Raw genomic sequence first — 17,350 nt, forward strand, 5'->3', positions numbered from 1 at the left:
GCTTCTAAAGGAAAATTATTTAATTTAGTTGTTTATATATATATAGATATATAAATGGAATATAAACCCAAAAGTCAGATTTATTTGTACAGTTTGCTGATCCATCATGACAAATATTTCTATATGTAATATGCTTGCCCTAAATATTTACATCTTAGGGATGAAAGGTTCCCAACTTTTATCTAAGGATAATCTAAATTGCCTACTATTAGTTTACTTCAAGTTTTTCTTTCTGTGCAGAATATGTTCAGGATTTATTCCTATCTCTGTACTCAGGAATCACTCCTAATGGACTGAAAGAACCATATGAGAACCTGGGGATGAGGCCCATAAGGGAACTTGGGTCTGCCATGCGCAAGTCAAGTGCCTTACCCATTGTACTATCTGGTTCTCTTCTGAGTTTGCCATTTTATTTTTCTCTTTGTTCAGTGCTTTGTTTCCTTCACCCAAGGGTATTTTTGTGTTTTGGGGGGTCATATCCAATGGTGCTTAGGTACTCCTGGCTCTGTACTCAGAGGAATCATGATGGTGCAGGGATCCAACCTAGGTTGGCTGTGTGCAAGGCAAGTATCCTACTACCCTCTCTATACCAATGAATGTTTTTGTTTGTTTGTTTTGGAGCAATGCTGGTAGGCACACAGGGGTTACTTTTGGTTCCATGCTCAGAAATCTCTCCTGGCAGGCTCAGGGGACCTTATTGGATGCCAGGAATCAAATCTGGGTTGTTGTGTGCAAGGCAAATGCCCAACCTGCTTTGTTATTGCTCTGGTCCAACCTAAAATATTTTTAACTCCCTTTACTCTTTGAATATAAACTTTAGAATACAAATGAGGACTATGAGGACTTTATGTAGTTCATAAGTTTCTCTTTTTTCCTTTTGAAATTTTTCTATCAACAGGGGTAGCTTGGCATCATTCATACTGCTCATATTTATATTGCAATGAAAATTCAACTAGTTCTAATAATATGGATTTTATGAATCATTTAGAAGAAATAATCTTATTTTTTCCAAAATCAAATACATTTTAAGATAAGAAAACACATTTTCCATTGTATGCTTTGTTTTAATAAATAGATTAAATTGATTTATAAATAATATAGCATCTTCACAATGTTTGTGGTCAATAAAAGATCTAAGAGGCACTACTTGTGTTTTCAAAACTGTCATAAAAAAGAGAATGTTTTTATCTTGGGTTTGATATTTTTATGTCTAATTTTATCTTCTATTTACATTAACTTTTCTTGACAATACACACATAATTAACCACCATGCCCAAGTTCATAGTTAATAGTCAGGACAATGAAAATGAAAATATGCTCTTTTACATTTTAACATTTACATTTTAACACTTGCTTTTTTTTTAAATTAAGTTTTAGAACTCCAGCTATCAAGAGATCAATCCTAGAAAGCTCTCCAAGAACTCCTACACCTTTCAAACATACACTCGCAGCTCAAGAAATTAAATATGGTCCTCTTAAGATGCTAGTAAGTTTTGGCAATGTTCTCGGTTTGAGTGGGTTTCTTAGTAAAAACAGAATTTCTCCTCTGATACAAACATTGCCACTCTTCCTTCAGCCTCATCCACCATCTCATCTAGTCGAGGATCTACATGATGTCATCAAACAGGAATCTGATGAATCTGGAATAGTTTCTGAGTTTCAAGAAAATGGGTCACCTTTATTGAAGAAGATAAAACAAGAGGTAAACACGAGTTCATTTGGAAGGAATACATTGGTGCTGCTTGCTCTCTTTTCCTCATAGGCAGCTTGATGCATTTGGTTTCTGCTCCACACAAAGCTTTCAAACAAGGTTTAGGGAGTCATTCAAAGGCCTAGAGCACATGCTTTGAATAAGGGCTTCTGAGTTTAGTCTTTGGCACCCCATGGTCCCAAACACCATTGGGAGTGACCCTGAGCACTGACTCCTATGTGGCTCCAAAGAAACACTGGGTGTACCCTCAAAATTAAAACAAATAAGATATTTCAAATAAGATGAAGGTGTTAAGACCTACTGGCAAACCATAGGCATTTGAGCTTTCATTGGGAACACAAATCAATTCTCTTTGTTTCCCATTTGAACAGAAAACATGCTAGAAAGGATAAGGAAAGAGAAGGAAACAGCTTTATAATGTAAGTATTTATTCCTGATATGTAGATGAATCAATCAATATAGGAATATTTAACTTTTATAGATGATGAAGACTAAAAAAACTACTACTTTAACTCATAGTACTAAAGAAAAAGAATCTACTTCTAACTTGCTGATAAGTCATTTTTATATAAAGCTAAGTGACTGAGAGACTGGACAGAAGTTAGCTCATTTTTTTTCAAATTTTATTGAAATATAAAGTGTATAACTTGCTGGTTTTCTATGTACATAGAGAATTGGAAATTTTACCCCATTATTAACAACCCACCCTTCTTTTTTTGTTTGTTTTAAAAGGGGTCTATTCATGGCAGTACTTGAGGTACACTAGGACTATATTCAGCATAGCTCAGAGGACCATGAAATGTTAGGATCTGAACTCAGGGCCTTAATTATGTAAGGCAGGTACTCTACACTTGAGCCACATGCTCAGCCACCCATTCTAGAAGAATACAATATAGTCAACTAACCCTTAGATAAAACAAGATACTCAGACCTTATTCATCTTGCAGAAGTTTGCATGAGTTCTAGCTCTGAAATAAATAAAGCTCTTATGTTAATTTTAGGTAGAGTCTCCGACGGATAAAACAGGAAACTTTTTCTGCTCTAACCACTGGGACGGGGAGAGTCTAAACACTCAGCTATTCACACAGACTTCACCTGTGGCAGATGTACCAGTAAGTACATGTTCTTGGGTTAATGCAATGTTGGTGTCTGAGAGAACTCCTACTGTGGCCTGTGGTGTTATCATGGTTTTAGCCTTCATGAACGCATCGTATTTGAAAGTATTCTCTTGCAGTTGGACTGATAGTGCAGGGATTGTGTCACATGTCTTGCAAGAAGTTGATCTCAATTTGATCCCTGCGGGAAGAGAACCGCATCTCCCAAATACTGTCTTGGCAAAATCCTGCAAGACCCCACCAAAATATTCTCTCCTGTATGATTTTTCTTTTGAATTTTATATATAAAGTTGAGGGTTTTCAGATAAAGAGATTTTAAATATTAGAAATTCTTTTTATTGCAGATATGATTATTATTCCATGTTTATGATTTGAGAGAAATTTCCCATTAAATCCACAGCTAAAGTATCCTATTTTTATGAGAGCAATGTTAACTCTTGTATTTTTATAAATACATATTGTTATGAAAGCTATTGATTAGATTTTCAAATATGGTATTCCTTTTTACTTGGCTTTATAGAGTATCTAGAATAATGCCAAGTGTGATGTTAAATTCTTGCCTTTGATTTGGAAATCACTCCCAGCAGGCTCAAGAGACCTTTTGGGATGCTGGCTTGATCAAGTAATGATTGTAAGCTGGAACACAGAAAGTGGTTCTAAAGTCCATGGCTTTGACAACCATGCTATCCTGCCATTAATTTGTAGCTCTAAAATGGTTAATTGTGTAGAAAATTTAGAAACGTATCCAAATTTCCAAAGCTATTTTTAAGTTATGTATTTAGTCATTCATTTAGGGTTTTGTGTTGAATTTTTGTTTGTTTGCCCATTCCCTTTGCAGCCATTTTCTTTGTTGTGATGATGGTATTCTTGCTCTCTTTCTCTCTGTCTGTCTCTTTCTCTCTCTTAAACATATCCTTATTGTGGTGCTCAAACCTTCCATTGTGATGCTTACCAGGTCTGGACACTACTTGCAGTGCTCCAACACGTTATGGTTGGAGTGCTCCCTGGAGTCACGCTCCTGGATTCAGTCACATTGGTAGCTGTGGATTTCACTGCAAGTGGGGTGTGTGTTGCATACATTTATTGCTGCCTGGTTGCAGCATACACGACACTCAGTTTCAAACAGCAGAGCTGCCTGACCACTTCACCATACATGGACAGCAGTGGGGATTGAACCCTCAACCTCTTGTCTGCAGAGCAGGTGCTTTTTGCCACTGGGACATCCCTGCGCCCTCCTCATCCTAGACCCCTGTGGCCTCTGATGATGTGGGGGCTTGGTTTTGCCACAGTGTGGAGTAGGTTTAGTTTACTGAGCTTGTCTTTTAGTTCAAACAAGTAACTGGGAGATATCTATATTTTTTACACTAATAGACATCACTTTTTTGTAATCTACTCTCAAAAGTATTACAATTGTGTTAGCTCTCAATAAAATTGGATTCCAATTTCAAATAATTTTTCCCTTCAGAATATCCTTACAAGTTCCGTTCTAATGAAGCCAGTCTCAGAAGATGAAGACAATGTTCTCAAAGCATTTACAGGACCTAAAAATCGCTCCCTGGTGAGTAGGTAGTTTCTATCCAACAATGGCATTTCAGTCAGTCACTGAAAAAATTGATCTCGTTTGGTTTGTTTTTTTTTTCCCCTCAACATTTTAGACAGGGTGGGTGATGTCTTAAACAATTCTTAAAGTCTGAGAAACTTGAAAATTTCCTTATTGCCACTCATGTGACAGGCTGGAAATTTTTATCTGAGCAGGTTCCCACAGCAGGATGAAGTGAAAGTTTTCACTGTGACAGACTAAGGTTATGCATTATCTACATGCACTTAACTCCTTTCACTTTTAAGTCTTTTCACGGGGTTCAAAGAGATAGCAGCAGGTAGAGCATTTGCCTTGTATGTGGCCAACCTGGTTTCGATCCCCAGTATCCCAGACAGGTCCTGGGGCCACCAGGAGTGACTCCTGAGGTCAATTCCTGAGGTCAAAGCCACAAGTATCCCTCAGAGTATCTCTGAGTGTGGCCCAAAAATAATAAAATACCCATAAGTCTTCTATTTAAAAAATGTGAGGTCATAGAGAAAAGTGTATAAAGTGCTTGCTGTGCATAGGGCTCACTTATGTTTAATCCCTTGCACCTCAGATGGTCCTACCAGCTCTACTAGGAGTGATCCCTATGCACAGAACATTATAGACATATGTTCATATATGATACAGTAAGATAGAAGAATGCTATATATTTTTGTCATAACAATAATAGCTATTGTTACAGTTTTACTTTGAGAGAGAAAGAGTGTGTGTGCAGGTGTGTACGGTGCTGAGGATTAAACCCAGAATCTTGGGTTAGTGGTACATATGCTGTAGCACAAAGCTATGTCCCCAGATCCACAACTTACAAAAAATAAATTGTGGGGACCACATTCAGCCATGTTCAGGGGACATTCAGGACAGAGACTCAAACACAGGACCTCGCACATATAAAGCATATGCTTTACCCCTTTAGCTACATCCCTGCCCTCAAAATTCCCTGCATTTTATTTGTTTATTTATTTAGGGTTTGGGGGCCACACTTAGTTGTTCTTGGTGCTTATTCTTGGGTCTGTATTCAGGGATTACTCCTAGAGAGCTTGGGAAACCCTTCCACTGTGCTGGGGATTGTACCCAATTCTTGCAAGGCAAGAGCCCTACCCTCTGTACTATCTTTCCAGCCCCACATTTTTATTTTCGTGTGTTCTTTCATGAAACCATCAAAGCTTATACTTTATATTTATATTTTGAATAGTCTATTGCTAGAAAATAATTGCAATATATTTTACTTTCAAAGTAAGAAAACCTACTATTGTATGACTAATCTGTAGCTGACCATCTGCTGTCAAGTTTTAATATCAAAAGAGATTTCCCTTGCCACTCTGATGAAATTCAACAAATTTCAAAGTAATCATGAGCCAAATGCAAATAGGAATGCAAATTTACTCCTATCAATTACTGAAAGCAGTTCCCCACCTTGAATAACCCAGCATCCAGCATCCACCCCATTGCCCTGGCTCTCCTGTTCAGCCATGAGAGAGAATTCGAAAATCCTGTGAGTCTAGAGTCTAGACCCGATTCAAAAGTGAAGTTGTAATTGCATGGGAATACAAGGACACTGTGATGGGAGGTGTGCTAGGCCAGTTTGCCCTTTAAGAGAAGGATTTTCCCCTCAATGTTGCAGACTGTCCCTCTCCAGACTAAGAACCTAAGAAGTTCCCCCTGTGAAGTTTTTGGGTTATTTTGCATTATTATCTAAGTTTCAGACCTTTGGAAGAGCTGTAGGCACAGTTTTCTTTTGGGGTTTGTGTGCATATCTGGCTTTTCTCAGGGCTTACTCCTGGATCTGTGCTCAGGAATCACTCCTTGTGGGCTTGGGGACCATATTGGATGCTGGAAATTAAGCTTCAGTTGACAGTATGCAGGGCATATCTAGCACTCTCACATTTTATTTCTTAATTTAACCACACAGTTCTATTATAGCTGGCCTGGTGAAGTAGGACTGTTGATTGGGGTTGGGGAAAGCTGAAGCCATTATCTGAGAAATTGCCTCCAAGTTCTTCAGGGCTGAGTGGCCCTATGGAGAACACACAAGGTCACAGAGAATTAAGAGATGAAAATTAGGACAAAGTTTCAGATGAACACAAAACATATAAGAGAGATGGCAAGGCAGAAAGGTCAACCATTTCAATATTTTACCTAGATTTCACCTGAGGGCCAGAGAGAAAAAATTTTCTTTCCTGTTTTTGTTTTTGTTTTTGCAAATTATTTAACCTTTGGGGTCAGAGAGATAGTACAGCATAGCATAGCATGCAGGGCAGGATTCCATCCTTGGCACCCCAGATAGTCCCCCAAGCCTCATGAGTAGTAAGGCCTGAGCATAAGTGTATGTGGCCCAAACAAAACAAAACAAAAACGATATAACAGAGGTTAAAAACTGTGTTTACCATGGCATGTGCCTTTCTAGTGTTCTTAAAAAAGTGCCTTATGGGGCCGGAGTGGTGGTGCAGCGGTAGGGTGTTTGCCTTGCAAGTGGATGGCGTCCCATATGGTCCCATTTAGTCCCCCGGCATCTCCTATGATCCCCCAAGCCAGGAGCGATTTCTGAGCGCAGAGCCAGGAATAACCCCTGAGCATCACCAGGTGTGGCCCAAAAACAAACAAAAAAAGTGCCTTATGAATTTCAAAGAGCAAGCAAGTAAAAAATATATATTGACGGCTATCATTAGGTACATTATTTCTTCCTAAAATGGAATCCTAAAAGTTTTGTCTTAATGAAACTATGTTTAACCAAAATCATTAGTCCCAAGTATGGTACTTCTATAAAATACTTGTTACATATAAAATTTTGGCAAGTAAGTATTTATAAAAAATATAAGTGATTTGGCTCATTTTTTTTCTTTTCAAGTTTCTTTTTGGCGAGGGTCTGGGGATGAGCCACAATTGGTGATGTATGTTAATGTATGATTTTTATAATTGTTACTAAATAATAAGTCATATATGATAAACTGACCCAAGAGGTAGCATGAGACAATGATTCTATATAATTTTATGATTTATTTATTTACATGAATAATAGTATACTGCTATAATAGATAACTTCATAAGTTTTAAAGATTGCCTAATGTGTAAATGCTATAATTATATGACATTTCGTGTCATGGAGGTCAAACTTCTGATATTATAGAAATATATGATATCTAAAATGTTTCAAATTTTTGTGAGAAAATTAGAAAATGCATCAAATTATTTTAAATAGGGACCAGAGTAATAGCACAATACTAGGGCCTTTGCCTTGCACGCAGCTGATCCAGGAGGGATCTGGGTTCAATTCCAGGCGTCCCATATGGAACCAAAAGTGATATCTGAGTGTCCAGGTGTAGTCCAAAACCAAAAAAAAATTTTTATATAGATAAGCATCTACTGTATCTATTTCATATAATCTAAACTCAACAGTAGTTTATAATATTTCAAATTTAATGTTTCTGTTTGTGTTTTTGTTTTATTCTTGTTTTTGTTTTTGGGCCACACCCGGTGACGCTTAGGGGTTACTCCTGGCTATACGCTCAGAAGTTGCTCCTGGCCTGGGGGACCATGTGGGACGCCGGGGGATCAAACCACGATCCCTCCAAGGCTAACGCAGGCAAGGCAGGCACCTTACCTCTAGCGCCACCGCCCGGCCCCAAATTTAATGTTTCTAAAACAAAAATTCATCATCTATTTTCTTTGGTAATTCATTTTACCTAATTAGGCAGGTTTTCATGCCTTTTTTCATTTAATTAAGTAATTGTTTGTGGGGGGGTGCTGGAGATTGAATACAAATTGGTAACATAAGTCCTTGAATCACAGTACTATGACTCTGTGGCTCTGATCTATAACTTCTGTAATTTTTACTACTAATAAAAAGAATATCTCAGCATTTTGGATACCTTTGTAATAGTGATTTTAATTGAAATGAGCAATTTTTATCTCTAAAATATTTCTTTAAATATATTTTTCTTAACTATACAATATTTTCCAGTTGTCTAGTACAATTGAATGTTTATCTGTTCAATTGTTGAAGTGACTATTTTGCTATAAGAAGACTTTATTGAGGTGGGAGAGGTAGAACAATGAGTAAATGTCTTGCCCTGTCGCATCAGGGTTTAATCCCCCTGATACAGCATATGGTCATTAAAGCTCTGCCTGAATGACATTGAGAGCCAGAACCAGAAGCAAACCCTGAGCAAAGCCAGGAACACCCCCAAGGAAAAACAACATATCATTTTTATTATTGAAGATCATAGTGTAATTCTGTATTTGATTTTTTTGTTTTGTTTTTGTGTTTGTTTGTTTGTTTGGTTGGTTGGTTTTTGGGCCACACCCGGCAGTGCTCAGGGGTTACTCCTGGCTGTCGGCTCAGAAATAGCTCCTGGCAGGCACGGGGGACTATATGGGACACCGGGATTCGAACCAACCACCTTTGGTCCTGAATCGGCTGCTTGCAAGGCAAATGCCACTTTGCTATCTCTCCAGGCCTGTATTTGATTATTTCAATGTTAAATACTTCTATTTAATTATGCCAATAACATAGGGCCAGAGAGCTGGTACCAGGGGTAAGGCCCTTACGTTTTGTGCAGCTGACTCAGGTCCACCATGGTTCTTCAAGCCCCACCAGGAGTGATATCTGAACGGATTCAGGAGTAGTAAGCCCTGAGTACTAGTGGGTGTAGCCCAACACAAATTAAAACAAAATTTTAGATAGAGCAATTATTGTTTGGGGTATTATATATTTAGCTACTCATAATCTAGATTTAATAATAATTAGCATATTGTCATATTTGTCTCACATACTTTTACACAGCATTTTAGAATAAATTCCAAGCAATATAAAATTTTGTTTTTAATGTACTCAGTACTGCCATCATTAAAATAAGGACACTTTTATATCATCAACATATATTAACAACCATAATTTCCTAATGCTCTAATTCCCAGGCTAGATTTAAATTTTCCACTAACCCAACAAAGTTTCCTATTACTTGATCAAAATTGAAATGATTGTACATGTTTCATTTGGTTATTAAGTCTCCTTACTCTCTGGGCCAGGACTGCTCAATAATTTCTCAATGATAGAAATATTCAGTAGGTTGGCATTTGACTTAGATGGCCATTGAACACTTGAAATGTGGCTAGTACCATTGAGGAGCAAAATTTTCTATTTTATTTATTAAATCACTTTCATATCACAACCATATTTCTTTCTTCTGGATAAAAGGCATTTCCCCAGAATTCTGATTCCTTGAGGGGGAAAAGTTCTCAGAAGCCAAAATCTAGGTTTAAGAATTTGATTTTCAGTTTGTTGCCAAGAAGCAATAAATTTTATTATCAAAGAATATTCCCTAGTTTACAAACTAATTTTTTTTTTTTTTTTGGTTTTTGGGTCACACCTGGCAGTGCTCAGGGGTTATTCCTGGCTCCAGGCTCAGAAATTGCTCCTGGCAGGCACAGGGGACCATATGGGGCGCCGGGATTCGAACCGATGACCTCCTGCATGAAAGGCAAACGCCTTACCTCCATGCTATCTCTCCGGCCCCTACAAACTAATTTTTAAATCAAAAGTATTATAAACTATTAAATTCAATATTTCTTTCTAAAAATTTACATATGCAAATCTTTTTTCAAAAAAAATTTGTGGTATGGGCCAGAACAATAGCACAGTGGGTAGGGTATTTCCTTTACACGAGGTTAAATTGAGTTCGATCCCCAGAATCCCATAGTAGTTCCCGAGAACAGATGCAGGAATAATCTCCGAGCATTACCAGGTGTGGCCCAAAACAAAAACAAAATTTTGTGATAGTTGCTTCATCTTTAATTGTTTAAATTTGTTAAAGATGCTTCAATTTCACATTGTAAAAACAAAGAGATGCGGCCATAAGTAAAAGATTCTGAGATTTTATTTTTAATGGTACTCCCAAAGATCAAACATGGGCAAATGCTCTATCTGTGTGACACTTCCATCGTTCAACTTGGAGTCACCTTTGGTCTATGTGTCTTTCATCCAGGTCAGGATATGTAAAATTGTCGTGTTATTCCACTGTACGTTTTTCCTCAGGTACTGCTATACCCATAGACTGTTGTGTGGGGTAGAGGAAGCACTTCAGACGCTTCTAGACTGTTGCAAGTGAGAAAATGAATCTTGCTGCCTACAATGTTTGCAGTTAGGGGTGGGAAATGTGAGATTCTGCTGCTGTTTCAAAGTTCAGTTAGCCAAAGAGACAGACACAGGCACCCGGAGAGCTCCCTCCCTCCTGGCCAATTCAAAAAACTGCCTCTTTCTTCTGTATACTTTCATTTTACTTTACATGCTAAAAAATACGTGACGTTATTTTTTTAAGTTTCTTAAAGTAGATATTGTCACTAGTAGATCTGAAGCTCTATTTAAGTTATAATTTCCTGAACTGTCTTTTTCTTCTAAATTATATCCTTTGTTCTTCCTATTTAAAATCCAAGTGTAAAAAGATGTGTACAAATACTTTTGATTCCCTCACTTTCCTCTTTTTTTGTAACCACAGAATGACAGCCTTAAATTTTAATTTCCTGACTTGGCTTGTCAAGGTCTTGCTTTTTTTAAAACAATGAATTTAATCGAAGTAAACTTCTTAAGCTATTATTATTTAAACACAGTTATACTACATTTTAAAAATTCCCAATGGGGCCTAGAACAGTAGCATGGTGGGGAAGGCATTTGCCTTGTACACAACCAGCTTTGGTTCGATCCCCAGCATCCCAGTGGTCCCGCAGCCTGTCAGGAATAATTTCTGAGCACAGAGCCAGGAGTAGCTCCTGAGTGTTTGCCAGGTATGGCCCCAAAATACAAAATAACAACAACAACAAAAAAATCCTAGAATGTTGTTGCAAGCAATTGAAACTCAGTGTTTAATTTCCACATGATTTGCATCCCTTCTTATATGAATTGCTTATAATTTTTTAAATCAATAGATTATTTTTGCATCAGCAGTAGAGCTGAGGAGTATATTCATCATCAAGGTTGTTATGAAAACCAAATGGATGTAGTATCACTTTCAAAAAAGGCAATGCACCTACCGTTGTATAGTCATAGTATATATTACATAGCAAAGGCTATATCTTCTTTCCAGTCTTGGAAGAGCAGGCAATGAGATGTCACCAACAGTCCTGCCCTCTTGCTCAGTGGCATTTTCTTTTCTAAAGTTTGTTCTTTCTCATTCCTTGTTCCACCCTAGCAGAACTGTGTCAGTGGGTCACCAAAAGACAGATTTGATTCAACTGACTTCTGAAATCAAGGCAGTCAGATCTCTCTGGTGTGAAAGAGATGAAGCAACTGATTTTCTGGTTTTCTCATGCTTTCTGCTGCTTGTGTTGGCATGTAAATAAACATGACAATAGACCGTCTACTTCTAACATTGATCTTTCCAGGCACTTCTTATGTACATTCCTGTGTCGACTTGCTCCCCTGATACCTCATTGCTCGCAGGGCTCTTCTATGGGCCACTTTTTTTCCACTTACCCAGGCAAAATTCACTTAGCTGTACCAGTAGTATTTCAGTGACCTACTTAAATCAAGCAAATTTGACATGTAGAGGTTTTGGGTTGAACTATCTCTGTTCAACCCAAATTAAATGAATGAAGAACTATTTTTCTTTTAGGTGAGTTGAGAAGAATAATCAGGTCATTCATATTCTTACTCTATAGATAGCTAAACTTGAAGGGAAAAAATGAGAAAACATCATATTTCAAGTTTCCTTGGTTTTATTTTATAAAATTATTTTTATGACATGCAAACTTAGGTGTGTGAATTGTTAAGTGCAAACCTTGTTAGGGTTGTTCGACACCAATAGATCGTGCAAAGGGGCTCAAGGAACATAATCAGAATAGTAGCAGTTATTAAGCCTGATGAGAAAACTTCATATTCTAAGTGCAACTGTGATGAGACCTAGTTCTAGCAGAAAATTACCTGTGGGCATGGGATTGTCTCATTTTATTTCTTCTGTTTCTACAGCGGATCTGAATATTTATTTAAAGGGTTTTAGCAGGATATCCCAGTTCAAGCTTTGACAGTCTGTTTACAGTTCACATCTACCCAGAGGCAATTAAACACACTTTACTGGATCAGCAAGGTGACTAGCAGGCATGAGAAGAAGGATGTGTAGTAGGATTATGAATGTTGCAATGAGGTAGAACAGAGTGACAGGTCAGCAGTAGCACCAGGCTCAGTAATTTAATACGCATTCATGTGCAGAAATCCCATCATTTCTTCCTATAAAGGAAACTAACGTTTAGAGAGAAGAGGAGGATGCATACTGATGTATGTGATAGTTTACTAAGTAGGACTTTAAGGGACAAGTTGAATCTCTGAGACTTCACAGCAAATATGTAAACTTGGACAGTGGACTTTATATAGATGGTGAGATAATGTGTTCTCTGAAAACACTGCACTGTAAACCCTCGTCACTGAACTTGGTTGCAGCCACTAGACAAACTCCATCACCATCCAAATGCTATGTGCAATGGAATACCCTGCTTCACTGCCAAAAGGCTGTTAAGTTTTACACCACACGGTCATGCTCTGTCTGTATTCCAAGATCCTTCTGACCTAACTACCATTTTCTTCTCTCAGGCTCTCTAACAGAAGTAGCATCCCATGATAGCTTCATTCTTTTTCCATAGCTTCTTAGCTGGGTGCACTTAAGGGTATGGCTTAAATACTTTCTTTAAAAGTACTTGGTCTGTGTTACAAGTGTAATGATTTATACCTATAAATATAAGTATTTATATTTAATACTCAGAAGCATGGTGGTACATGCATCATCAGCTCTTATTAAATGTTGTCCTTTAAACTACGTAGTCTTCTCGCCTCCAGTGTCTAAAAACCACAGCTTCCTAATTCTCTGGTCTATTCTCCTCCAGGGCTCCACTCCTCCTTTCCCTCCCAAATCCTGTTTATTCTTGCTCTGTCCCTAAAGCATTGCCCTCGCCCTTATCTCAGTGGATCATCTCCTTCATCTTCTTCACTTGAGTGGGCACCGCAAAACTTTCATGTCATCTAGTACTACCTGATATAACTCACTCGAGCTCATTTTCATGCCCAAAAGTGGGGGACCAAAGGTCCAAGACTGTGAAAGGTCCACAAACTGGTGCCAGTATAGGTGTAAAAAAGGTTGAAAAACTATCTTAAGGTGCTACAGAATAAAAGTTTGTTTCTTATTCGTCTTTGGCCCTTGAGAGTAGTAGCTTCCTCTTAGATTATACCAGAATAGATGTTATTTGGTTCCTTTTGTTGATCTAGTTAAGAGACTACAGACACCATTACTTCTGCTTGTGTTTCTGTCCCTCTTCGCATGAACTGCTACAGAGCTCAGAGTCACACTTGAAGTTTATGTCTTCCTAGTGCATTACACTTCATTAGCGAGTGTTTTGTGTGTCCTCCTGGCCTTTTTCACTACTTTGGTTATTATTACTTTTACCATGGTACCTTTTTTTAATCCCACAGATGAGTGTAATCCTGTATCTATCCCTCTTCCTCTGACTTATTTCACGCAGCACAATACTCTCTATAGCCATCCATGTATAAACAAATTTCATGACTTCATCTTTACTAATACATATTACGTTGTGTAGGTGTACCATAGTTTCTTTATCCATTCATCAATTCTCAGGGTTGTTTCCAGATTCTGGCTATTGTGAATATGCTGAGATGAACATAGGAGTGAATATATTCTATCTAGGGTATGTTCCTAGATCTGGCATTGTTAGGTGATATGAAAGTTCAATTTCTAGTTTTTTGAGGAATATCTATATTATTTTCCAAAAAGATTGGGCCACTTGACAATCTGGCCAGCAGTGAATGGAAGTCCCTATCTACCTGCATCCGTACTAGCACCAGTTGTTCTTGTTCTTTTTTGATGTGTGTTGATCTCTCTAGTGTTTCATTTTTTATTTATTTGCATCCCCCTGATACATAACTGATGTACAGCATTTTTCCATGTACTTTTTTGGCCATCTGTATTTCTTCTTTGAGAAATTTCTGCCATCCTTTCTCCATTTTTATGGGGTTGGATGGGGTTTCTTTTTTTGTAAAGCTCTACCAGTGCCTTATATATCTTAGATATTAATCCTTTATTAGGTGGGTGATTTAGGTGGATTAATTTCTCCCATTCTTTGGACAGTCTTTGTATCCTGGTTATCCTTTCCTTTGAAGTACAAGAGCTTCTTAATTTAATGTAGTCCCCACTTGTTTATATTTGCTTCCACTTGCTTGGCAAGTAGTTCATCTTTGAAGGTACCTTTAGCTTCAATATCATGGAGAGTTCTTTCTACACTTTCCTCTATGTACCGCATAGTTTCAGGTGTCACATCAAGGTTTTTAATCCATTTTGATTTGTCTCTTGTACATGACATTAAAGAGGGGTTTTATTTTGCTTTTTTGTATGTAGCTGACCAGTTTTGCTAATTGCACTTGTTAAGAGGCTTTCCTTGCTCCACTTGCTGCTTTATCAAAGATTAACTGATCATATACCTGAGAATCTGTCTCAAGATATTCAAATCTATTCCATTGATCTGAAGGTCTTTCTTTATTCTAATACCATACTGTTTTAATGACTACTGCTTTATAGTACAGTTTGAAATTAGAGAGAATAATGGTCCCTATTGTCCTATTTTTATTAATAATTTTTATTTTGACCAAAGTGGATTACAAATCATTCACAGTAGTATTTTAGGTACATAGTGACATTTGTATATCTCTATATTCCATATTTATAATGTAAGGATAATTTTTGAATGAGGAAGGGCAAGAAATCTTCAGGAGGTCTGAGGATCCTATCAGTATTCTCAGTAAATCAGGCTGTTTGTTTAGCACAAGTGTCAGAGGATGCTATGCTCCTTGGGCCATGCAGTACTGGGTATACCTGGGCCACTGTGGCAGTAAGTACTTAATGTTTAGGGCCATACCTGTGACGTTTGTATGCTCAGCAGCCATCAGAACTATGTGTTTGAGGCCTGTGTGGTGCCAGGAAGAGAACCCTGACATGTGCCCAACTGACCCCAATAAAGTAAGCATTTTAAATACTTTTGCGAATCAAGTAGGGAACAAATAGCACCTGGTTTACTTTGAGGAAAAGTGAAGGAAGGTGTGAGCTGCTACTGTGCTAAAAATGGGCCTCAGTTCAAAGTCATTTCAAATTCTTTCTTTTCTTCTATGTCTCCTGTGAACCTTCTTCACAAGATGGTTTTGCTGTGTAAATAAGTTCATGTATGTGAAGGATCTAATGACCCGGACAATACTCCTTTAGCATTAATTCTATCTTGTATCCCCCAACATGTATCTCTAAAACATAGCCATTGTGCACAGCAGATATTTCTAAATTAATTGATGTAAAAATAAATACAATGTTTATTAGTAAGTATTCGTAATGACAACAACTATAGAACTTCTTTTCGGGCCTGGAGAGATAGCACAGCGGCGTTTGCCTTGCAAGCAGCCGATCCAGGACCAAAAGGTGGTTGGTTCGAATCCCGGTGTCCCATATGGTCCCCCGTGCCTGCCAGGAGCTATTTCTGAGCAGACAGCCAGGAGTAACCCCTGAGCAACGCCGGGTGTGTGTGGCCCAAAACCAAAAAAAAAAAAAAAGAACTTCTTTTCACAGGAGATTTAAACACTTATCAATTTTTCTAATTTTTCTTCTTTTTTTATTAATTACTTTATTTAAACACCATGGCTATAATACATTTGTTGTTTTTTCCACAGTTAAAGTCGTACAATATACAATACCCTTTACCAGTGCACATTTCCCACCACTGATGTCTCCAATTTCCCTCCCATCCTCCTTTATGCCTTCTGCCCTGCCTGTCTCTGGGACATACATTTTTTCTTTTCTCTCCTCTCCTCTTCTCCCTCTTCTTCCTCCCTTTTCTCCCATCCAGAATTTCTGGACTAACTTTTATGAGGAAACCACTTCAGCCTCATCACCACAGAACAGAAATACAGTACTACCTTCCCCGATTTTTCTAATTTTTCTAATGTCCACAGCATACCTTGGGTAGTTTGGGTTTATCTTCCTTTCTGTCTTAAACTTTATCAAATTGTTTGATAGACCAAAGGTACTCAGTATGCAGATGCATCTGTAGTTTAAAAAATTTTTTTAATTCAGTTTTTTCTTATTTTTATTGGGGGCAGGGGCTATGCTCAGGACTTACTCCTGGCTCTGCATTCACAGAGAAGTTTGGCAGTCTTAAAAACCATATGGTGACATGCAAGGCAGAGACCTATCCACTATACTATCTTTTTGGCCTTGATTTTCTCTCAACAAAACACAATTTCTGATATCATTTATACTAGCTGGTTTGTTGGGTGTCAAAGAATCTAATTGTATTTAGCAAAACCTCTCTCAATTACTTTGCTAACTGGAGGTCAGAATGTCCTTACCTAGTTCTGCTGAAATGCAGAATCCATTTGTGGGCTTCAAGGACACATCTCCTTTTTGATCAACATGTTTCCCTCTTGTTCCCCCACAGCCCTGTGGAAGTGCCTGGGAACCTGCCTCCTGTGGAAAGACTGAAGATCAGATAACAGCTTCTGGGCAGGCTCGGAAATATGTTGATGCTTTCTCCACCCGGACTCTGGTCATGTGATAGTTTTCCAGCAAGCATTATATTTGCAGAACACTTCAAGTTAAGATGGTATATGATATTCCTCCACTGGAGATTGGCATTCCTCTACTGGTTTATGGCATTCCTAGATGAAACATAATGTGTTGTATGACATTCCTTACTGGTATATGACATTCCTATGTGAAACTTTTCTTGAATGGGAGAAGACCCTATTTTTGTTGTGGTACAACAGTTGAGAGCAGCACCAAAAAAGTGCATTTAGATCAATGAAATCTTATCGGATTTCACCCAATTAAAAAGCTTTCTTTGTTTAAATAAATAACAGTCTTACCTAAATTATTAGGTAATGAATTGTATTCGGTTGTTCATATC

The 17,350-nt window shown here is 37.9% G+C and overlaps 1 protein-coding gene across 8 annotated transcripts in view; it reads left to right on the top strand.

The window, feature by feature from the left end:
- MYB (MYB proto-oncogene, transcription factor) overlaps window positions 1-16,999 on the top strand; it is a 35,102-nt gene extending 18,103 nt beyond the window's left edge. For 7 of the 8 annotated variants that reach the window (XM_049788008.1, XM_049788011.1, XM_049788010.1 and 4 more), the window contains 5 exons: window positions 1,372-1,486; window positions 1,577-1,702; window positions 2,713-2,823; window positions 4,292-4,389; window positions 16,873-16,999. In XM_049788008.1, the coding sequence (XP_049643965.1) occupies window positions 1,372-1,486; window positions 1,577-1,702; window positions 2,713-2,823; window positions 4,292-4,389; window positions 16,873-16,999 (577 nt within the window). The remainder of the gene's footprint in view (window positions 1-1,371; window positions 1,487-1,576; window positions 1,703-2,712; window positions 2,824-4,291; window positions 4,390-16,872) is intronic. The other variant, XM_049788014.1, reaches the window with a different exon arrangement.
- The last annotated feature ends 351 nt before the right edge of the window (window positions 17,000-17,350 follow it).

The sequence above is a fragment of the Suncus etruscus genome, chromosome 15 (genome assembly GCF_024139225.1).
Source record: "Suncus etruscus isolate mSunEtr1 chromosome 15, mSunEtr1.pri.cur, whole genome shotgun sequence".
Taxonomy (NCBI): Eukaryota; Metazoa; Chordata; class Mammalia; order Eulipotyphla; family Soricidae; genus Suncus; species Suncus etruscus.